Source organism: Nomascus leucogenys, chromosome 7b, assembly GCF_006542625.1.
Source record: "Nomascus leucogenys isolate Asia chromosome 7b, Asia_NLE_v1, whole genome shotgun sequence".
Taxonomy (NCBI): domain Eukaryota; kingdom Metazoa; phylum Chordata; class Mammalia; order Primates; family Hylobatidae; genus Nomascus; species Nomascus leucogenys.
In genome coordinates, this window is record NC_044387.1 from 50973495 (window position 1) to 50995212 (window position 21718).

The 21718-nt window shown below is 48.6% G+C and overlaps 1 protein-coding gene across 1 annotated transcript; it reads right to left on the reverse strand.

The window, feature by feature from the left end:
• Positions 1–9519: 9519 nt before the first annotated feature.
• Positions 9520–16683, reverse strand: LOC100583601 (glutathione S-transferase theta-4-like). Its single transcript, XM_030815171.1, has 5 exons — positions 16572–16683; positions 15079–15166; positions 12503–12653; positions 11070–11246; positions 9520–9717 (listed from the first exon to the last, which is right to left on the reverse strand). The coding sequence occupies exons 1-5, from the start codon at positions 16681–16683 to the stop codon at positions 9520–9522; spliced, it is 726 nt and encodes a 241-aa protein (XP_030671031.1).
• Positions 16684–21718: the final 5035 nt, after the last annotated feature.

Sequence of the window (21718 nt, forward strand, 5' to 3'; positions counted from 1 at the left end):
TCCCAGCTACTCAGGAGGCTGAGGCAGGAGAATCGCTTGAACTCTAGAGGCAGAGGTTGCAGTGTGCCAAGACTGCGCCATTGCACTCCAGGCTGGGCAACAAGAGAGTAACTCCATCTAAAATACAGAACAACTAATTTGGTCCACGTTTCAGGATTGATCATTTTCTTTGGGTCTGACTCACATAAACCAACTCACAAAGGCTGTATTTATTAATTTATAGAAAACAAGATACAAGTGAAAGCGTGTGGGTTTGTTTGTTTTTTTACTTTGCCCCTCTCTGTCACTCAGGCTGGAGTGCAGTGGTGCAATCTCTGCTCACTGCAACCTCTGCCTCCCGGGTTCAAGCAATTCTCGTGCCTCAGCCACCCGGGTAGCTGGGATTTCAGGCATGTGCCACCATGCTCAGCTAATTGTTGTATTTTTAGTAGAGACAGGGTTTCACCATGTTGGCCAGGCTGGTCTTGAACTCCTGGCCTCAAGTGATCTGCCAGCCTCGGCCTCTCAAAGTGCTGGGATTACAGGCGTGAGCCACCTTGCCTGGCCTGGAAAGAGGAGAAAAGTCATTTAGACAGAATGCTCCCAACCACTGCTCAGTGCTCTCTTGGCAGTGTAGTCTCCTAGGAAGACTCGTGGGTGTTACTGGCCAGGACCAGGTCAGTTCTGCCCATGCACAGTAAATTAATCACTGTGACATGAGTTTTGCAAAAGACTAAAGATTTATTCACAAGGGTGCCAAGCAAGGAGGTAGGATAATAGCTCTCAAATCCACCTCCCCAAAAATAAGGCTTAGGGATAAGCCTTGCTTCTAAGCAATCAAGCACAGACCCCAGCCACACTCAAGGGGAGGGGGCTATACAAGGATGTGAATACGAGTCTGCCTGCCTCATGGGCCTTCAATGCAGAAGGGCCATGCACTTGGTTTAAAACTTTGTTGTTGCTGTCTTGACATTCTTAACAATTTAAAAATAAGGGTCCCCACATTTTCGTGTGTAGCCAGTCCTGTCCAAGGAGTCCAAAGAGGTCATGAGGGTGGACAGGGCACTGTCTCCTCTAGGCAGTGATGGGGCCACTAACAGTCGTTCTCCAGGTTCCTAGCCCCTACCCCAGGGCCACACCTTCCCTGTGGTCTCTCACATTCTTTTTTTTTTTTTTTTTTGAGACAGGGTCCTGCTGTTGCCCAGGCTGGAGTAAGTGCAGTGGTGCAAACTCAGCTTACTATAACCTCGACCTCCTGGGCTCAAACAATTCTTCTGCCTCACCCTCCTGTGTAGTTCGGATCACAGGCACATGCCACCATGCTTGGCTAATTTTTTTGACTTTGTGGAGAGGGCATCGCACTTTGTTTCCCAGGGTGGTCTTGAATTCCTGGGCTCAAGTGATCCTCCCACCTCAGCCTCCCAAAGTGCTAGGATTATAAAGATGTGATCTGCCGCCCCTGGCCTCCCTCACATTCTTGACATTTAAAGTTACCGTCATTGACAAGGAACATGGGTACACTCCAATTTACTCCAGAAAAAAACTCCTTTCTCCATTGAAGAGATATGTGGCCTGGCTGCTTCCTACTCTAGTTGAGGTCTTCTTTTTGTTTCCTTTTTCTTCTTCTTCTCTCTTGTTTTTTTTTTTTTTTTTTTTTTTTTTTGAGACAGAGTCTCGCTCTGTCACCCAGGCTGGAGTTCAGTGGCGCAATCTCGGCTCACTGCAAGCTCTGCCTCCCGGGTTCACGCCATTCTCCTGCCTCAGCCTCTCCGAGTAGCTGGGACTACAGGGGCCCGCCACCACTCCCGGCTAATTTTTTATATTTTTAGTAGAGACGGGGTTTCACCATGGTCTCGATCTCCTGACCTCGTGGTTCACCCACCTCGGCCTCACAAAGTGCTGGGATTACAAGCGTGAGCCACCGCGCCCGGCCTTCTCTCTTGTTTTTTAGAGACGAAGTCCTGCTGCGTTGCCCAGGCTGTCTCAAAGTTCTAGCCTCAAGAGACCCTCTTGCCTTGTCCTCCCAAAGTGTTGGGATTACAAGTGTGAGCCACTCTGTCCAGCCTCAAACTGTGGTCATTAGATCAGCAGAAGCAGCAGCCTTGCCTGGGAGCTTGTTAGAAATATACTAACAGGCTCCCACCCCCAAACCCAGACCTACTGAATCAGACAGAGTCTGTATTTTCATAAGATCCTCAGGTGATCCAAATGCACCTTAAACTTTGAGGAGCTTTGATCCAGAACCTGGGCTGGAGACCCCTGGGGGCCTCCACTCTGTTCCTCACAGACTGCAAAGCATGTTTTTTTCTTGCCTCTTCTCTCTGTCCCAATGTCTCCTTCTCTCTGTGTCTGACCCCGAGGACCCTATGACATCTTCCCAGGGGAGTTTCCACTGCCAAAGGCCTGATTCTCTCTCTCTCTCTGTCTCTGTCTCTCTTTTTTTTTTTTGAGATGGAGTTTCGCTCTTGTTGCCCAAGCTGGAGGGCAATGGCGTGATCTCAGCTTACCGCGACCTCTGCCTCCCGGGTTGAAGCGATTCTCCTGCCTCAGCCTCCTGAGTAGCTGGGATTACAGGCATGCATCACCACGTCCAGCTAATTTTTTGTATTTTTAGTAGAGACAGGGTTTCTCCATGTTGGTCAAGCTGGTCTTGAACTCCTGAACTCAGGTGATCCGCCCACCTCAGCCTCCCAAAATGCTGGGATTACAGGCATGAGCCACGTGCCCGACTGCCAGAGGCCTGATTCTCTAGAATCTGATGGGCTGTTGTAGACAGCAATCTCTACCTGGGCTCTTGTTGAAGAAGCCAATCAGCTCATTGGTTGGAGGTCACATGACATAAAACATGGCCGTCTTCCAAGCCCTCTGTGTGGACAATGAGATAGGGACAAGTAGGCATATCACGTTCTGATACCTGGACCCACATCTGTCCTTGGGCCCATGTCTGTCCTGAGGCCCCCAGGATATACTTTTATGGGGAGCTTTCCTCCCTTCCCCCAATATGGTCACTCATAACTTCACACCCAATGGTCAAACAGGAGTGGAAGCTACAGAGTTTCATGCAAACAATAGGCTAGGCTGTGGGGCTGAGTAAAAGGCACTGGACTGTGGTAGGTCTTACTCCAAGATGGCCAAATGGAAGGGCTTTTAGCTTTCTTTGGTTTTGTTTTATATCCTGAGACAAAATGTTCAATTTCTACACTTTAGAACAAAAAGAGCCATACTTTATGTTTCATATTTTTTGCATGTTTCCTTTCATACTTTTTTGAACAATGCAATCATATTTTCATTATGAGGTATAATTCATATACCATAATATCCACTCTTTCAAAATATACTTTAAAATTCAATTGGCTTAAAGCCAATTCAGTGGTTTTTAGTATATTAACAAAGTTTTGTCACCATCACAGTTATCTAATTCTAGATCATTTTCATCACCCCTAAAAGAAACTGTGTACCCATTAAACAGTCACTCCCCATTTCCCTCTTCTCCTAGCCACGGGTTACCATTCTAACTCTGTGGACAGGAAATATTTGCCTATTCTGGAGATTTCATTCAAATGGAATGATGAAATATGTGACCTTTTATGACTGGCTTCTTTCATTTAACATAATGGTGTCAAGGTTCATCCATGTTGTAGCATATAACAGTACTTCATCCCTTCCTGTGGCTGAGTTATATTCCATTTTATGTATACACCACATTCTGTTTATCCATTCACCAGTTGATGGACTTTTGCATTGATTCTACTTTTCAGCTATTGTGAATATTGCTGTGAGGAACATTCATGTGCAAGTTTTTGTCTGGACATATGTCTTCAGTTGTCTTGGGTATACACCTAGGAATGGAATTGCTGGATAATATAACTCTATGTTGGCCGGGTGCGGTGGCACACACCTGTAATCCCAGCACTTTGGAAGGCTGAGGTGGGTGGATCACCTGAGGTCAGGAGTTCGAGACCAGCCTGGTCAACATGGTGAAACCCCGTCACTACTAAAAATACAAAAACTAGCTGGGCATGATGGTGCCCGCCTGTAATTCCAGCTACTCAAGAGGCTGAGGCAGGACAATTGCTTGAAACCAGGAGATGGAGGTCGCAGTGAGCCAAGACAGCATCACTGCACTCTAGCGTGGGCGACAGAGCAAGAATCTGTCTCCAAAAAAAAAAAAAAAAACACACACACACACACACACAAAACTAACCCATATATATATATAATTATATATATAATATGTAATATATACATAATAATATATTTTATATATACATGTATATATGTTTAACTTTTGGAAGAACTGCAAGCTGTTTTCCAAAGTGGCTATACATTTTACATTCTCAGCAGCAGCACACAAGTGTTCCAATTTCCTCACACATCCTCAACAATACTTTTAATCTGTCTTTTCTATTATACCCCTCATAGAGTGTGTGAAGTGATATCTCGTGGTTTGATTGGCAATGTCTTGATTATAGTAGCTTTGTACTAAGTTTTGAAATTGGGAAGCAAGAGTCCTACAACTTTTTCTTTTTCAAAATTATTTTGGAGATTCTGAGTCACTTTAATTTCCACATGAATTTTAGGGCCAATTTGTCAGTTTGTGCAAACAAGCCAAGTGGAATTTTAATGCAGACTGTGTTGAATTTGACATCTTAACATTACTACGCCTTCCAATCATGAACATGGGATGTCTTTCCATTTATTAAGGTCTTCTTTAAGTTTTCCCTCAACTTTTAAATTATGAAAACATTTTAAATCCAGAAAATGAAAGGACTAGTACAACAGCACTAATATATGCAACCCCAGTTTCAACATACTGTTTTTTGAACATAAGATACCAGCATCATGACACCCCACCTAAGGACTTTTTAGCAAAACATTCTAATTTCTCTACTGGGATTATTGTCTTCCTCCACAATAATGTGAGCACTAAAGGTAGAGATTTTTGCCTATTTTGTTCACGACTGCTTCCTCTGCACCAAAAACACTGCCTGGTTGTGGGTACTTTTCTAGTTTTAGAAAGGAGAAGACAAGATATAGGTCCTGACTCTGGTTCTGCCTCTCATTCATATGCTACTCTGAGGATCCCTTCCCCTTGAAGAACTTGTTTCCTCACCTACAAAATGGGGATAATACTACCACTCATCAGGGTGGTTGTGAGGATTAAACAAGGTAAGAGATGTAAAATTGCATGTTAGTTATTAGATAGTTTTGTTTTCCCACCTAGCTCCATGAGGGAGAGGATTTGCTCTAGTCCATCCGTCTGGGCTCTGGGCTTCTAATGGACAGACACATTCCTCCATGATGTTTGTAGCTGCAGAGCCTGGCACAGTCCTTCAAGACAAGCTTTTTGACTTGAACTGCTGATGGTCTTCCATGCACAATTCAACAGAAATCCAGTAGCATACACTTCCTTGTATGCACTTGCCCCTCTTTTTACATTTATTACACATTCATTGCTACCTAATAATCCCCTGTACTTATCTTTTACTTTATCCAATTATTCAACAGTTTTCAACAGAAATACCTAGAAGAGAGATATTCCAACTTCATTAGACCCTGAGATTTCTATTTTTAACATTTCTTCCATGGATTGTTGAATGTTTCCAATGATTGATTCACCTTCCCTTGGCCTTATCTGCATTCCAGATTTGGTTGAGTGTCCATCTCTATGTTGCCAGACTTGCCTCACAGACCCAGCTTGAACACAAGATGGGTGCTTGCTGAAGAGCAGGACTCATTCTGTTGAACCTGCATGCTTTCTCAGGTCAGATTGCTTGGTGGTGCTTCTTTAATTTCTTTCAACAGCACATTGTAGTTTGCTGTGTTTAAGGGTTGCTTTTCTTTGGTTAAACTTATTCTAAGTATTTTGTTCTTTTTGGTGCTATTGTAAATGAAAGTGTTGTTTTAGTTTTGTTTTTGATCCTTTACTGCAGATGTATACTATTGATTTTTGTGTATTAACTTGTATCCTGCAATCTTGCTGAACTTGCTTATTAGCTCTAATGGTTTTTAAGTGAGTTCCTTAGGAGTTCCTATAATGTCATCTGTGACTAAAGATAGTTTTACTTCTGTCTTTCTGATCTGGATTCCACCTTGTTCCTTTTCCTTGCCTAATTGCCCTAATAAAAAGAAGTAGTGTGAATGAATATTCTTGTCCTGCTCTTGATCTTGAGGGGAAACACTAGATCTTTCACAAGGATCGAAGTATGGTGTTTATAGGTTTTTCATAGATGCTGTTTGTCAGGCTGAGGAAGTTCCTTTCTAGTCTTCATCTGTTGAGTAATTTTATCATAAAAGGATGTTAGATTTTGTCAAATGCCTTCTCTGCATTAGGATGATCATGTGACTTTCTATTAATATGAAGTGCTATATGGATTGGTTTTTGTACATTGAACCACATTTGTACTCCTGGGATGAATCCTACCTGGTCAATGTGTATAATCCTCTTAATATGCTGCTGAATTTGATTTGCTAATACTTTGCTGAGGATTTTTACATCTATATTTATAAGGATATTGCTTTGTAACTTTATTTTCTTGTAATGTGTTTTTCTGTCTTTGGTATCAGGGTAATGCTGGCCTCATAGAATGAATTGAAAAATATTTCTTCCTGTTCTGTTTTTTGGAAGAGTTTGTGAAGGGTTGGTGTTAATTCTTCAAGCTTTTGGTTGAATTCACCAGTGAAGCTATCTGGTCCTGGGCTTTTCTTTGTAGGAATTTTATTTATTGATTTATTGATTTATTTTTTGAGACGGAGTCTCACCCTGTCGCCCAGGCTGGAGTGCAGTGGTGCGATCTCGGCTCACTGCAAGCTCCGCCTCCCTGGTTCACACCATTCTCCTGCCTCAGCCTCCCGAGTAGCTGGGACTACAGGTGCCCACCACCATGCCCCGTCTAATTTTTTTGTATTTTTAGTAGAGATGGGGTTTCACTGCATTAGCCAGGATGGTCTTGATCTCCTGACCTCGTGATCCGCCCACCTCGGCCTCCCAAAATGCTGGGATTACAGGTGTGAGCCACCATGCCCGGCTTTTTGGTAGGATTTTTAAAAAATTAATATTTTAATATCTTTACTTTTATAGGTCTATTCAAATTTTATCTTTCTTCTTAAGTCAGTTTTGGTAGATTGTATGTTTCTAAAATTTTCTCATTTCATCAAGGTTATCTCATTTGTTCACATACAATTATTCATAGTATTTCTTTATAAACTTTTGTACTTCTCTAATACCAGTAGTGATGTGTCCATTTTCTTTCTTTCTGGTGTCTGGTTTTTTTTTTTTTTTTTTTTTTTTTTTTTGATATAAGGTTTTCCTATGTTACCCAGACTGGAATGCAGTGGTGCAATCACAGCTCAATGTAACCTTGAACTCCCAGGCTAAAGTGATCCTCCCACCTCAGCGACCCAATTAGCTAGGACTACAGGCGCGCACCAACACACTCAGCTAATTTTTTCTTTCTTTCTTTTTTTTTTTTTTGAGATGAAATTTCACTCTTGTCACCCAAGGTGGAGTGCAGTGGTGTGATCTTGGCTCACGGCAACTCTGCTTCTTGGGTTCAAGCGATTCTCTTGCCTCAGCCTCCCGAGTAGCTGGGATTACAGGCGCCTGCCACCACGCCCAGCTAATTTTTTATTTGTAGTAGAGATGGGGTTTCACCATGTTGGCCAGGCTGGTCTCAAACTCCTGATATCAGGTGATCCGCCCGTCTCGGCCTCCCAAAGTGCTGGGATTACAGGCATGAACCACTGGGCCTTGCCTCCCAGCTAATTAAAAAAAATAAATAACTCTTTTTGTAGAAACAAGTCTCACTATGTTGCCTGGGCTGGTCTCAATCTCTTGGCCTCAAGTGATCCTCCTGCCTCAGCCTCCCAAAGTGCTGAGATTACAGGTGTGAGCCATTGCACCCATCCTCCACTTTCTTGGTGAATAATTTGAGTCTTATTTTTTCACTTGGCTATTCTAACTAAAGGTTTGCCAATTTTTGTTGATCTTTTCAAAGATCCAATTTTTGGTTTCATTGTTTTTCTCTATTGTTTTTCTGTTTTCCATTTCATTTATCTCCATTCTAATCTTTATTATTTCCTGTCTTCTATTGGTGTTGGGTTTATTTTGCTCTTATTTTTCTAGTTCCTTAAGGTGTAAAGTTAGGTTATTGATCGAAGATTGTTCTTCTTTAACTTATGTGTTTACAGCTATAAATTTTGCTCTTAGCACTGCTTCTGCTGCATCTTATAAATTTGGGCATGTTGTGTTTTCATTTTTATTCGTTCAAGATACTTTTTAATTTCCCTTGTGATTTCGTCTTTGACCCATTGGTTGTTTAAGAGTGTGCTGTTTAATTTCTATGTGCTTGTGAATTTTCTAGTTTTCCTTTTGTTCTTGATTTTTTTTATTTTTTATTTTTTTGAGACGGAGTCTCGCCCTGTCACCCAGGCTGGAGTGCAGTGGCGTGATCTGGGCTCACTGCAAGCTCCGCCTCTCGGGTTCAGGCCATTCTCCTGCCTCGGCCTCCCAAGTAGCTAGGACTACAGGTGCCTGCCACCACGCCCGGCTAATTTTGTTTTTTTTTTTTCGTATTTTTAGTAGAGATGGGGTTTCACCGTGCAAGCCAGGATGGTCTCGATCGCCTGACCTTGTGATCTGCCCGCCTCGGCCTCCCAAAGTGCTGGGATTACAAGAATGATCCACTGTGCCCGGCCTTGTTCTTGATTTTTAACTTTATTCCACTGTGTCCAGAGAACATACTGTGTATGATTTTAATCTTCTTAAATTTGAGACTTAGGACCAAATATATGCTGTATACTGGAGAATATTCCATGTGCTCTTTAGAAGAATGCTTATTCTGCTCCTGTCAGGTGGAATGTTCTGTTCATGTCTAGTGTGCGCAATTGGTTTACAGTGCTTTTCAAGTCCTCTATTTCCTTGATGGTCTTCTGTAGTTTTTCTATTACTGAAAGTGGGGGCCAGGTGCGGTGGCTCACGCCCCTAATCCCAGCACTTTGGGAGGCTGAGACGGGCGATTTGCCTGAGCTCAGGAGTTCGAGACCAGGCTGGGCAATACAATGAAACCCTGTCTCTACTAAAATACAGAAAAAAATTAGCCGGGCGTGGCAGCATGCGCCTGTAATCCCAGCTACTCGCGAGGCTGAGGCAAGAGCATTGCTTGAACCTGGGAGGTGGACATTGCAGTGAGCTGAGATCACACCACTGCACTCCAGCCTGAGTGACAGAGTGAAACTCCATCTCAAAAAAAAAAAAAAAAAAAAGTCAGGTATTGAAGTCACCAACTATTATTACTGACAATGTAATCATATTCAACCCTTTACTTTTAAAATTCTTTTTGGAAACTGGAAGGATCTGTAACCACCACCCACTTCCACATCAGACCCTGTGCATATGCCAACTGTCTGCTGCTCAGCAGCTGTGATGTTGTTCCAGTTCTTTATTAGGCAAAGAACAGTTGTTTTTTTAGCATTTCCTTTAAGGAAGGTGGCTCAGATCGTTGAGCCAGCCAGGCCCTGCAGGACGAGCTGCGATTAGGGTCACAAGTACTTCTCCCGAAACTCAGAGATTTTCTTCGTGACCATTGGATCCAATGTTGAAAAGTCCCAGTCGGCCAACTGCATTAGGCGGTCATGGGCCTCCCTAAAGAGGCCAGAGCCGATATTCAGCTCCACCCGCATACGCCACTCAGCTAGCTTGGAGCTGTTGAGGAAGACATTATAGTTGGCTGCCATGGGCTGTGGATAGACAAAGAGGAAGATGTGGTCAGCCTGGGGACCAGCCCCACCTGGGTCCTCTCCCACAGCCTCAGGCCCATGCCCCCAACATCTACCTATGCAAAGAATTAAGCTGCTGACCCCCAAGGCCTGAGCAAGGGGTCACAGACTATGTAATAGATGTAGGTGGGGATGGAGGATCCAGAATCCCTCAGAGTCCTTAGTCACTGGTCTTCTTGCTCCAAGCCTTCTGAACCATGCTAAGAGGGCTCCTGGCCCAGGCACCTCCCACTTCTCCAGCCTGCGACCTCGCATGAATCCTGCCTTCTTCCAGGGAAACCCCTTATCCCAGGTGTGTATATGTGGATGAGGGAGAGAACTCAGGTTTCTTCCTCCATGTTTAGCCTCTCACTGTGATCAAGCTCAGGGGCTAGGATGGGAGACCTGGCGGGCAGTCTATTCTGCAGTTTGGCTGGCTCACTAAGACGCGGTACCCTGTAGTTTGGTTTGCACCCAAGATCTTTGGGAAGCCCAAGAAGGGGTGGGTGTGGGTGAAATGTAAGGGGTGGGGATGAAGCATATGGCTGAACCCTTGGGGCAGGCCAGAATGACTTTTCCTGGTGCTGATCTGCCCTGCAAACAGACCAAAGAGACTGATTTTTCATATCAGCCAGAGATCTCTGGGATAGGAAAAAGAACACTGTATTTCCTGGTCAATCCACCAGGATCCCAGGTGCCTCCTCCTGGCATATCTCTGGCTGATATGCAAATTAGTCTCTTTGGTCAGTGTGCAGTGCCCTAGCTGGTGTGCAGGATGGCCAGTTTAGACCCTGGCCAGTGTCTTGAGAAGCAGAACTGGTCACCCTCCCCTGCATGTAGAGGCCACATAAATGCCCCACACTCTGGTGTGCCTCCAAATGCACAGTGGATGCCCCTCAGACCCAGCCAGGAGAGCTGTCCTCCACAGCTGTCTGTCTGGAGCTCTGGGAAAGAGGCAGGGCCAGAAGGACACCCAGGAAGCCAGTGAACATTTCCTGGAGAGTCCAGCAAGAGGAGGAGGTATCTGGGAGGCTGGTGGATTGGGCAGGAAATGCAGTGTTCTTCTCTATCCCAGGCTCACCCTCCAGCTCCTCCCACACCGAAGAATCTTTGTCAAGTGTGGAGAACTGTGATCCTTCCTGATTCATAATATTCTGTGCTTCCTGTTGCCCCCAGATTGAGTCCAGGCCCCCAGACCTGGTTCCCACAGCCCCCATGGCAGCTCTGCCTGCCTTTCCCCGCCTCACCAGCCTATCCTCAAGTGATGACCCCATTGGTCACAGTGGAGTCCTACCTCTGCCCAGGGTCTAACCCTCCTCCAACCCACCCCACACCTGCATCATCTCCACCACGGCCACCAAGTCAGCCAGTGAGATTTGGTCCCCGGTGATGAACATCTTATCCTGCAGAAACTTCTCCTCGAAGAGCTGCAGGCTGTTCTTCACCTCTTCCACTGTATGCTCCATCTTCTCAGCCGAAACTTCCTCCCCTGTTATCTTTGGGATCAGCAACTGGCCAGGGTTGGGAAGAGGAGGGAAGAGGAGGCTGCACTCTAGGGCCACCTGCCCTGCCAGGTCTCTATACTCTTGTCTGCTGGATAGATATTGAACAGTTCCCAGGACATAAAGTAGTTTCACCTCTTTCAGCAGTTCTGATTGGTGGAAGTTGCCGGGAACCATGTGTTCACAAGGATTTGGGCAGCTCAGCAAGCAAAAGTCCTGTGATTGATTAGTGATGCCTGTCACAGGCATAGAATTCGAAGTAGAGACACATGTACTGGTTATTTGTCATCTTCAAATTTTCTTTTTTCTTCGTTTGGTTTTTTTTTTTTTTTTTTTGAGACAGAGTCTCACTCTGTTGCCCATGCTGGAGTGCAGTGGCGGGATCTTACCTCACGGCAACCTCAGCCTGCTGGGTTCAAGAAATTCTCCTGCCTCAGCCTCTGGAGTAGTGCGGATTACAGGCACGTGCCAGCATGCCTGGGTAACTTTTGTATTTTTAGTAAAGACAGGGTTTCACCATGTTGGCCAGGCTGTTATTGAAGTCCTGACCTTGTGATCCACCCACCTCGGCCTCCCAAAGTGCTGGGATTACAGGCATGAGCCACCGTGCCCGACCATCTTCAAATTTTCTATGAGCCTTTTTTTTTGTTTTTTTTTTTTGAGATGGAGTCTCACTTTGACACCCAGGCTGGAGTGCAGTGGCATGATCTCGGCTCACTGCCACATCCACTTCCCTGGTTTAAGCGATTCTCCTGCCTCAGCCTCCCGAGTAGCTGGGATTACAGGTGCCCACTACCACACTGGCTAATTTTTTTTGTATTTTTAGTAGAGATGGTGTTTCACAATGTTGGACAGGTAGGTCTTGAACTCCTGACCTCAAGTGATCCACCTGTCTTGGCCTCCCAAAGTATTGGGATTACAGGCGTGAGCACTGTGCCCGGCCTTCTGTGGGCCTTTTGAGGCTGAGATTCTCTAGTTCAGAATGAAATGCCTCGAATGCTATCCTGGGTGAGTCATATCAGCCCCTCCTGTATGCCCTTCCCCTCGCCCTAATAAGACTCTTTCATGCCCATTGTTTCAGCCCACACTCCTGACAGCTATGTAAGGCAGGCAGGAGAAGGAGCTGAGGAAATGAGGCCCAGAGAGGGAGGGAGACTTACCTGAGTTCACCGGCAGTCAGCAGGGCCAGAACTGGCCTCCAGCCTTCCTGACTCCCTTGTGCCCTTGTCCCCTTGTCCCCAAGCCCCCGAAGTGACCCTGCTCACCTTGAGCCAGACTATCTTCTTCATGGGCAGCTGAAAGGCCGTGTGTTGCCAAGCCATGAACTCATCCACACTGGCACGTACGTGCAGGTCTGGCGGGTACCAGTGTGATGGTGCGCTGTACTTGCGGCACAGGTAGTAAAGGATGGCCACGCTGCAGAAGGAGCCGGTCAGGGGCACAGCCCTTGCCTTCCTGAGTGCCACTACATCAACCACCCTGGTGTGGCCTGGGCCCAACTGCTGGGGCTTCCAGAGCAAAGAGGAGCCCAAATGACCACAAGAAAGGCCTTCACCAGAGCTGTCTGACAGTCAGTAAGGGCTGGGAAGGAGCCCTGCAGGGTGAGTAGGAGTTGGGGGCTGGTGGTGTAACAAAGAGTAGGCCAGCAAGGGGAACAACACGTGTTGAATTGGGATGCTGAGGTGGAAGGATCAGTTGAGCCCAAGAATTTGAGGCTGCAGTGAGCCAAGATCACACCACTGCACTCCAGCTTGGGTGAAAGAGCAAGATCCTTTTTCAAAAACAAAAACAGGGCAGGCATGATGGCTCACACATGTAATCCTGACCCTCTGGGAGGCCAAGGGGGGCAGATCCCTCAGGCCAGGAGTTGGAGACCAGCCTGGCCAACATGGTGAAACCCTGTCTCTACTAAAATGAAAATACAAAAATTAGCTAGTTGTGGTGGCACACACCTGTAATCCCAGCTACTTGGGAGGCTGAGGCACGGGAGTCACTTGAACCTGGGAGGCAGAGGTTGTAGTGAGCCAAGATTGTGCCACTGCACTCCAGCCTGGGCCACAGAGCAAGACTCTGTCTCAAAAAACCAACAAAGAAAAACACATGCTGAAATACGACGGTAAAGGGAGCAAGATGAATTTGAAGAAAGGAGAGTAGGGCGGTGCAACTGGAAGAAGGGTGGGGGTGACTGGGGAGTGGTAAGGCAGCCAGAGACACTGTGGAGGCCACAGAGGGTAGCCCCTGGAGATGCAGGGAGGTTATGGACTTAATCCTTAAGATTAGGCATTATATAAGCCAGGGCATGAAAGGATCCATCTCTCTGGTGCTGGATGGAGGGTGAGCCCGAGGGGGCAGAATGGACAACAGGGGTGCCAGCAACTATCGGGAAGGTTGTGGTGTCTGGGAATGGTGGAGGCCATGGGGACAGAGGGAAGGGGACGGAGGGGAGACATGCTTCGGAGGGGATGTCCTAGGCCTTGCTGATTGATGGCTGGTGTGGGAACCTCCACAGGACAAGGGCTCCTTTATTATCACCAACAGCAACCATGCCAAGGTAAAAAGGTCAGGGCATGGAGAGAGCTATCGATTAAAAAGTGGCAGGAGATATAGCAACTGGCTGCAAGACTCAGAACTTCTTGGTCGGGCACGGTGGCTCACGCCTGTAATCCCAGCACTTTGGGAGGCCGAGGCAGGGGGATCATGAGGTCAGGAGATCAAGACCACCCTGGCTAACATGGTGAAACCCCGTCTCTACTAAAAATACAAAAACATTTAGCCAGGCATGATGGCAGGCGCCTGTAGTCCCAGCTACTCAGGAGGCTGAGGCAGGAGAATGGCGTGAACCTGGGAGGCAGAGCTTGCAGTGAGCCAAGATCGCGCCACTGCACTCCAGCCTGGGCGACAGAGAGAGACTCCGTCTCAAAAAAAAAAAAAAAAAAAAAAGAACTTCTTTGGATCCTGATCCAAACAAACTGCCAAGAAAATATTTAGGAGATAATCAGAGAGTTTTGAACAGGAGCCACATATTAGATGAAATCCAGGAATTATTGTTAATTTTATGAGGTGTCTTAATAGTATCGTAGTGATGCTACGCTCTATCCTAGCCCAGGCTGGAGTGCAGTGGCACAATCAGAGTTCATTGCAGTTCTGAACTCCTGGCCTCAAGCGATCCTCCCGTGTCAGCCTCTCAATGTGCTGAGATTATAGGCATGAGCCACCGCACCCAGCCTGTTGCTTTATTTTTTTTAAGAACTCTTATCTCTGAAAAGTATGTTCCTAAATATTTATTGATTTATTTACTTATTTATTTTTATTTTTGAGATGGGATCTCATTCTGTTGCCCAGGCTGAAGTGCAATGATGCCATCTTGGCTCACTGCATCCTCTGACTCCTGGGCTCAAGCAGTCTTTCCGCCTCAGCCTCCCAAGTAGCTGCGACTACAGGTGCAGACCACCATGATGGCTAATTTTTGTATTTTTTGTAGATATTGGGTTTTGCCATGTTGTCTAGGCTAGGCTGGTCTTGAACACATGAGCTCAGGCCATCCCCTCACTTCAGCCTCCCAAAGTGCTTACAGGTGTGAGCTGGCTTCTAAACATTTATGATTGGAATGATGGGGTGTCTGGGAGGCAGGGGAATAGAAATGATGTAAAATGGACCCGAAGTTGGCAACAGTCAGAGCTGGGCGATGGGTTTGTGGGGTTCCTCATGCCCCTCATTAGTTAGTATTCACTCTCCTTTAGTGTACGTGTGAGATTTTCCATGGCAAAGCAGACAAATGCTCGCACTGAGCCTCCCAGGAGGAGCAGAGACAGATGGTGCAAGGGCCCTGGGGAAGACTTACCTTTCACTTAAGATAAATTTCCCATCTTTGAGGCTGGGCAGCTTCTTGAGGGGGTTGATGTCTATGTATCCTTTGCTGTGGTGGTGACCTGGGAGGGGCAGGGAAGGTCTGAGGCTGTGGGACTCCAGGGGAGAGAGAACTGAGACTCCCAGAGACACGAACGCCTCCATCTCTATTTTCTCAAGAAGAGAGAACTGAGGCCCGGAGGGACATTGCGGCTCACCCCAGGTCACAGGGCAAGGCAGTTGCAGAACCGGACTGGGGTCAGAACTGCTGGCTCCCAGCCTGCTCCACCCTAGGTTTGGTGACTCCCGTGCCTCCTACCTGTGTCCCAGGACCAGGACGACCCTTTTGCCCAGAAGCTGGAGGCCTCCAGTCCCCACCCCAAAAGCTGGATCTGAAAACACAGCCTTTGAATCACCCGAAGCCTTGAGGGCTTGAGTCCCGTACCCACTTCCACTGTCCTCACTCTGTCCCCTCTTTAAGGAAGCCAGGCCCAGCACACAGCTGGATATCCAGAGGGGAGCCTCTCAGACACAATCGGGGTCATCTGAACAGGGAACCTGATGTGGGGGCAGGAACTGAAACTCTTCCTGGACCAGCTGCCTCCAGTTGGAAACATTTCTGGGAGCTCCACTCGCACCCCATTCATTTCCACAGCTTCCCTGTCTCTTCCTCTGTGTTCTAGAGGCTTCTGCTTTTGCAGGCTGAGCTTTTGGAGTCCCTCTGTGCTCGGGATGGAGTTGGAGCCCACCCCTCTGACCCTCACTCGGGATCAGTGGAGCCCTGAGCCTTTCTGAACACTGGGGAGGATGGGTGTAGACAGACTGTGCGCTTCTGCCCCCTTTGCCAACCTGGCGGGCAGGTGCTGAGTTCACAAGGTCCTAGAATCCCACAAGGAAGCCAGGGTGCCTGGTGGGAGCCCAGGGAGTCCCAGCTGCTGTTCCTTCCCCCGTCTCCTCGAAAAGCCTGTTCATCTCTGGCGTGGGGACTGTCATTAGTGGGGAGTGGCTAAGGTAGGCTAGACAGGGACGCAGCCTACAAGCCCTGTGGCAACTTTTCCTTCCCTGCGGACCTCTGGGGTGATTCCCTTGTCTCTGTCTCTGCTCCTCAGAAACGCCCCTGTCAGGCTAGGTGCGGTGGCTCACACCTGTAATCCCAGCACCCTGGAGGCTGAGGTGGGCAGATCACTTGAGGTCAGGAGTTTGAGACCAGCCTGGCCAACATGGTGAAACCCCTGTTATAAATACAAAAAATTAGCTAGGCATGGTGGCGGGCACCTCTAATCCCAACTACTCTGGAGGCTGAGGCAGGAGACGCACTTGAACCCAGCAGAGGTTGCAGTGAGCCAAGATAGCACCACTGCACTCCAGCCTGACTGGGCAACAGAGCGAGACTCCATCAAAAAACAAGAAAAAAAGAAAAGCCCCAATCTGTGTGGCCCTGCCCCCCTGCCCCAGGACCAGGCCTGCCAGGCAGCAGTGGGAGCTGACCTTTCAGCAGATCCACAAACTGAAAGTTGAACCGGATGTCATGCTTCTTGGAGAAGATGTAGACGGCACGGCAGGGTGCTGACAGCAGGTCCATGTAGAGCTCCAGGGCCATGTTGAGACACATGCCGGGCCCCACAGCCGCAGCCGGCCAGCCACAGACCTGGGCCTATGTCTGGCCAGAGTCCCTGGCCCTGTGCCCTCTCCGATCTGGGCCCAGGACCCTGTGTTCCCCAGAGAAACCTCTTGTTTCCCTTTGTGTTGTCATAAGGCCAGGAAGCCTGCAATTCTCACAGCAGCAAGGATTCTAGGGAGGCCCAGGAGTAGGCTGGGAACAGGCCCGTGGCAAAGGTGTGGCAGCTGTGACCCTACTCTCCCCCTTCCACGTGTGCCTGTGCCCCGTGGCGCCACCTCACAGATACCTGTCTGAGAAGGGATTATGCCTGGGAATTTCCATGGCTGGATTTTTATTGCAGAACCTGATGAAAGGGGCTTTGCAGGGTCCCGAATGAGGAGGAGGCAATGAGAATTGTCCCTGGAGGATTCTAGAAGTAGAGACTGGGAGTATCCACAGGTGAATCGAGCCTGAACTATAACTAGAAAGGAATTGGGAGAGAGACACAGGTGAATCGAGCCTGAACTATGACTAGAAAGGAATTGGGAGAAAGAGACACAGGAAACTGTGAGCTTCGGGAGCAATGGGGACACCACCACCAGGAAGTCAGGGGGCACTCAGCTGGTGTGTGCCACATAGAGGAGCCTGGAAACTTCCTGGCCTTGGTTGGGGCTGCAGTGGCCAGAACGTGCACCTGCTGGCCAAGGAAGGTAACTAGAGCCCCACGTAGAGGACTGAGTGCCGCTCACTCTATGCTGTGATCTAATAGGTCTAGGCTCAGAAATGGGACTGACCCCACTTCTGGTGACAGAGTAAGCCTGGAGACAAGCGAAGAGCATGCAGTGCGTTTATTGCAGACAGCAGGGTGCAGTGCAGTGGGCTGCACCCACTCAGCGGAGCCACTCCTGCACCCACTGCACCTGCTTCTGGGCCAGCTGGGGGTCCCGCCGAGCCTCACTTCAGAGGCTGGAGTATGAGCTTGTGGGCCCCCAGGAAGGGCTCAGTACCAAGGGCAGCCTCCACACGGGCCCGCCACGCTGCCAGCCGTGGCCAGTCTTGGAAGAGGTCGCAGCCAACAGCAGTGGGCTGGGAAGACAGGGCAGCTGGAGTTGGGGCTCAGCCCCATGCCCAGAGTCCCCCCAGAGGGCAGGTGGGTAGGAGAGCTTCACCTGCATCACCTCCGTCAGCACCGAGTCTTCCAGGGAGATCTGCTCCATTGCCAGGAAGGGCCTGGCCACCAGCACCTCCCCATCCAGGTGCTTCAGGGCTGGCGTCAGCCTCCCCAACAGCCGCTCCAGCTGTGCAGCATCTGCAGGCTGCCCCGAGAAGTGGGGCAGGAGAGACTGGGCTGGGAGGAGAGAAGCAGCTTAACGCAGACTCTTGGAAGCCCCTTGGGCCTCCTCTCCATCCCTTCCCGGCTGCCATTCATTAGTGATGTCCTCTGGGGCTCTGCGTTCAGAAGGTTTCTAAGGATTCATTCAGGCTCAGGGGAAGGAGTACTGTGATAGATTAGTTACGTCTGCTCAGGGCAGTGGAAGTGAAGCTAATATGTAATATGTACCAACTGGTACCTTCCATCTCTGGGGGTCCAGGCTCCTGCCCCAGCCCGCATGACAGGGCCTACGAAGCTCACCTTGCACAGGTAGACATTGGTGGCAGGCAGCTGGATGGTGACATGCTGCCATGCCAAGTACTCATCCACGCAGGTGTGGGCTTGTAGCTCAGGTGGGTACCAATGTGCTGCCATCTGGTACTTTTGACTGAGGTATAAAACGATGACCATGCTGTGGGCAGGGGATATCAGAGATCTTTTCTCCAGCGTTTCAGGGCCAGGTGGCTTCATTGCTCATACTCAGGGTGATTTGCCCAGGTTTTCTCCCCACCTTCGCCTTCAGGGGAGGACCTCCCCTATACTGCAACTCCCTCCAGGCAGTATCTCCCCACGACCAAACCACTGTTTCTCCATTTCCAACTCCGATCCTCCCTGGGCCCATGTTTCCACCTCCCCTCCCAGTTAGCATACCATCCTGCCCTCTGTGCCCAGGCCCCACTCCCTGGCATCAGGGTCCCCACTCAGAGTGAGAGAGGCAGGCCTGCCATGAGGGCCCTGCCCAAAGGGTCTCCAAGTTCCCTAGTGCCCCACAGCACTAGGTGCCCATTTTCCATCCTCGGGTAAGCCCTGGGAGGTGGTTACATTATTCCCCCCATTTTACAGAGGAGAAATCTGGCACACAGAGTTCTGTGATTTGCCCGAGGGCACGGAGTGAGGAAGTGGTGAGTAGGGATTGAAAGTGGAGTCTCCCCTGGGGTCTGCCCAGCTCCTAGGACTCTGAAAGGATGAGCTGGGGACATTTGGGGAGGAGCCAGCCTCAAGCCTGAGCCTTGCCCGCTGGCTTCAGGTTGTCCAGGTTTATCTGGGTGACCTATGTCCTTTCCTCACCTGGGCAGCTCCAGTTGGCTGAGGCTGTAGCCAGGTTCCAGCGTCCAGCTTTAGCCCAAAGGTGCCCCTGGGTCCAGCCTCTGCATGAGAGCTACACAGGCTGAAATGTGGAAGGGGCCTCAGTGATTTGGAAAGATCTCCAAGGCAGGGGAAGATCTCCCCTCTTGCCTCTGCCTCCCCCTACAACTCTGAGCCCCAGAACCCAGGCAGATCCTGGCTCTGACACTGGGTGGGCACCAGGTCACCATTACCTCTCTGCTAGTAGGAAATCGCCATCTCTGAGGGCTGGCACCATCCCCTGGGGGTTCACCTTCAGGAATTCTGGCTTCAGGTGCTCCCCTGGTTGGCAGAAAGGAGAGAAGGCTCAGTGCAGGGCCTGGTCCTTGGCACCCTCTCCATGGGGCCCAGCCCAGCCACCTGGCTTACCCCAAGCCAACTCCACCATCCACAGCTCAAAAGGGATGTCATTCTGTCTTGCAAAAGTGGATAGTGTGTCAGGTCCAGGAAGAGCTCAAGCCCCATTGCTGCTCCTCTCACCTGCCTTCCCCAGAATTCTGGACCTCCAGGAGTTGCTCAGCCCTTCTCCACCAGTTCTGAGCTGTTTCCTGTCCATAGTCTGCTGTAGTGGGCCAGAGCACAGGGCAGGGTTGGCTTCAGGGACTTTCTCTGGGCATTCCTGGGCAGAGAACTTCGTCTTCTTTCTTAACTCTTGCTGAGAATTCTCTGGAGCTAGGCACCTTGTAAACCCATGTCCCAGAATGCCAAACCTGGAAATGCAATGTCAGTGCTGAAGCTGCATTGAAACTGAATGAACGAGGTCCCCACCCTCTTATCTAAATACCCTATCAGTCTGTTGAATGTCAAAGTATGTAGGGGTGGTGTGGGGGAGCCTATAGGGAGTCTCCATTTCTGTAGCTTTCCACATGTTCCATGCAGAATTTTCCTCTAATGACCCTTGGACACCGTGGTGGTCACTGTTTCCCTGCATAAACCTTTGATGATCCTTATCTTTAGCGTACCAGTGAAACACCAAATTCAGATTTTCAGTCTGTGCAGTCTACATAGTTAATAAAGTCAATTTCTAATGGAATATGCCTGTGCCTGCTGTGTTTGTACCTAACGACTACTAATGACTCTCATTAATAACTAGACCTTGGAGTTCCTTCCCCTGGACCCCTGACCCAACTGTTTTGCACTCATCCCTCTGCCAGTGTGCTTCATGGTGTCCTGCTTCCCAGAGTGCATCACGGAATGCTTGCGTTGGATATGAATGAATCGTTGCAGTCACCATGGATGGGATTCAGGCCTAACTCTCACCAAGATCATAAGGCCACAGTCTTCGATCTAGATTCCCCCTGTTAAATCTGCCATCCTCACTGTAGTGAGAGTGATATTGAGAGAGAAATGTTAGGTAATTAGGGTGGGTCCTTGGTAAAACTCCTTTAAACAGAGGAATTGCCTGAAAAATCAGGCTTCGGGCACAGATAAGGAAACTTGCACAAACCTCTGGCCCACTCAGATAAAGGAACAAGGCCCAACACAGAAACACCTCTGATCTTTGTGCCTAAGACATGCCCACAGCTACTTTGATAAGGGAACAAGACCCAACATAGAAATGCCTTTGTCCTTTGTATAACCAGTGGGCTTCCAGGAAATAGTCTCTTCTCCTTTTGTGGACATGTACACGGTGGGCTACAGTGGGTTTCAGTGGGCACTTTCCTTTCTTGGACGTGCTTTAGACTGTGAGCCCCTGATTGGTCCTGGGCCAGGCTATCACTTCAGCTCCTGATTGGTCCCTCAAGGTCCAGGGGCCAGGCTGAGTAGTGCTTTCTCCAAGACCAGTCAGCACATTCCTTCCCTTCCCAGTCCATAAAAAACCCTGGACCCAGCCTCATAATGGGCAACCTGCTTGGGCCCCCTGCTGGCTGCAATGAGCTTTCTTCATTTGCTTATTAAACTTTTGCTCCAACCTTACCCTTTGTGTCCACACTCCCTAATTTTCTTGGTCATGAGACAAAGAATTCTGGGTGATACCCTACAATGAGAGACTGATACGTTGTGGTGCACGGGTGAGACTGCAACAACATGTTTTCTGCTTGCTTGTTTGGACTGGCCTCTTCCCAACTCTCCAGAGTGCTCTCTCCCCACTGTGGCCTTGAGCTTTGCCTCATGGTAACACTGTGCTGCCTGACACTCCAGCATGATCTGCATGTTTCTCACCTCTGGACCTTCCGCGCACGACTTTCTTGCTGCTTGGACCACCCTTCCCACCTATTTTCAACTGTTTCTCTCCAGCACATCTTTCACGATAAGCCTCGAGTGGAAGCTGCATCCAAGGCTGAAGGTTATCCATGCAGCTTTGAAACCATCTGTTTATGCTTCTTTTACCCCTCAAATACTGTTTACCCCAATCCTCAAAGTCAAGGTTGGTGACTCGACAATTTTCAGAACTTCTAGCTTATCAGTATAGCTTTATTGTACTGAACTGAGTTTTTCACCATGCTTTTACTGTCTTCGAGGTTAAAAAGCCCCAACATTCACTCCTATTTAAATCATCCGTGCGAGACTCAAGCAGCTATGAATTCAACCACAGTG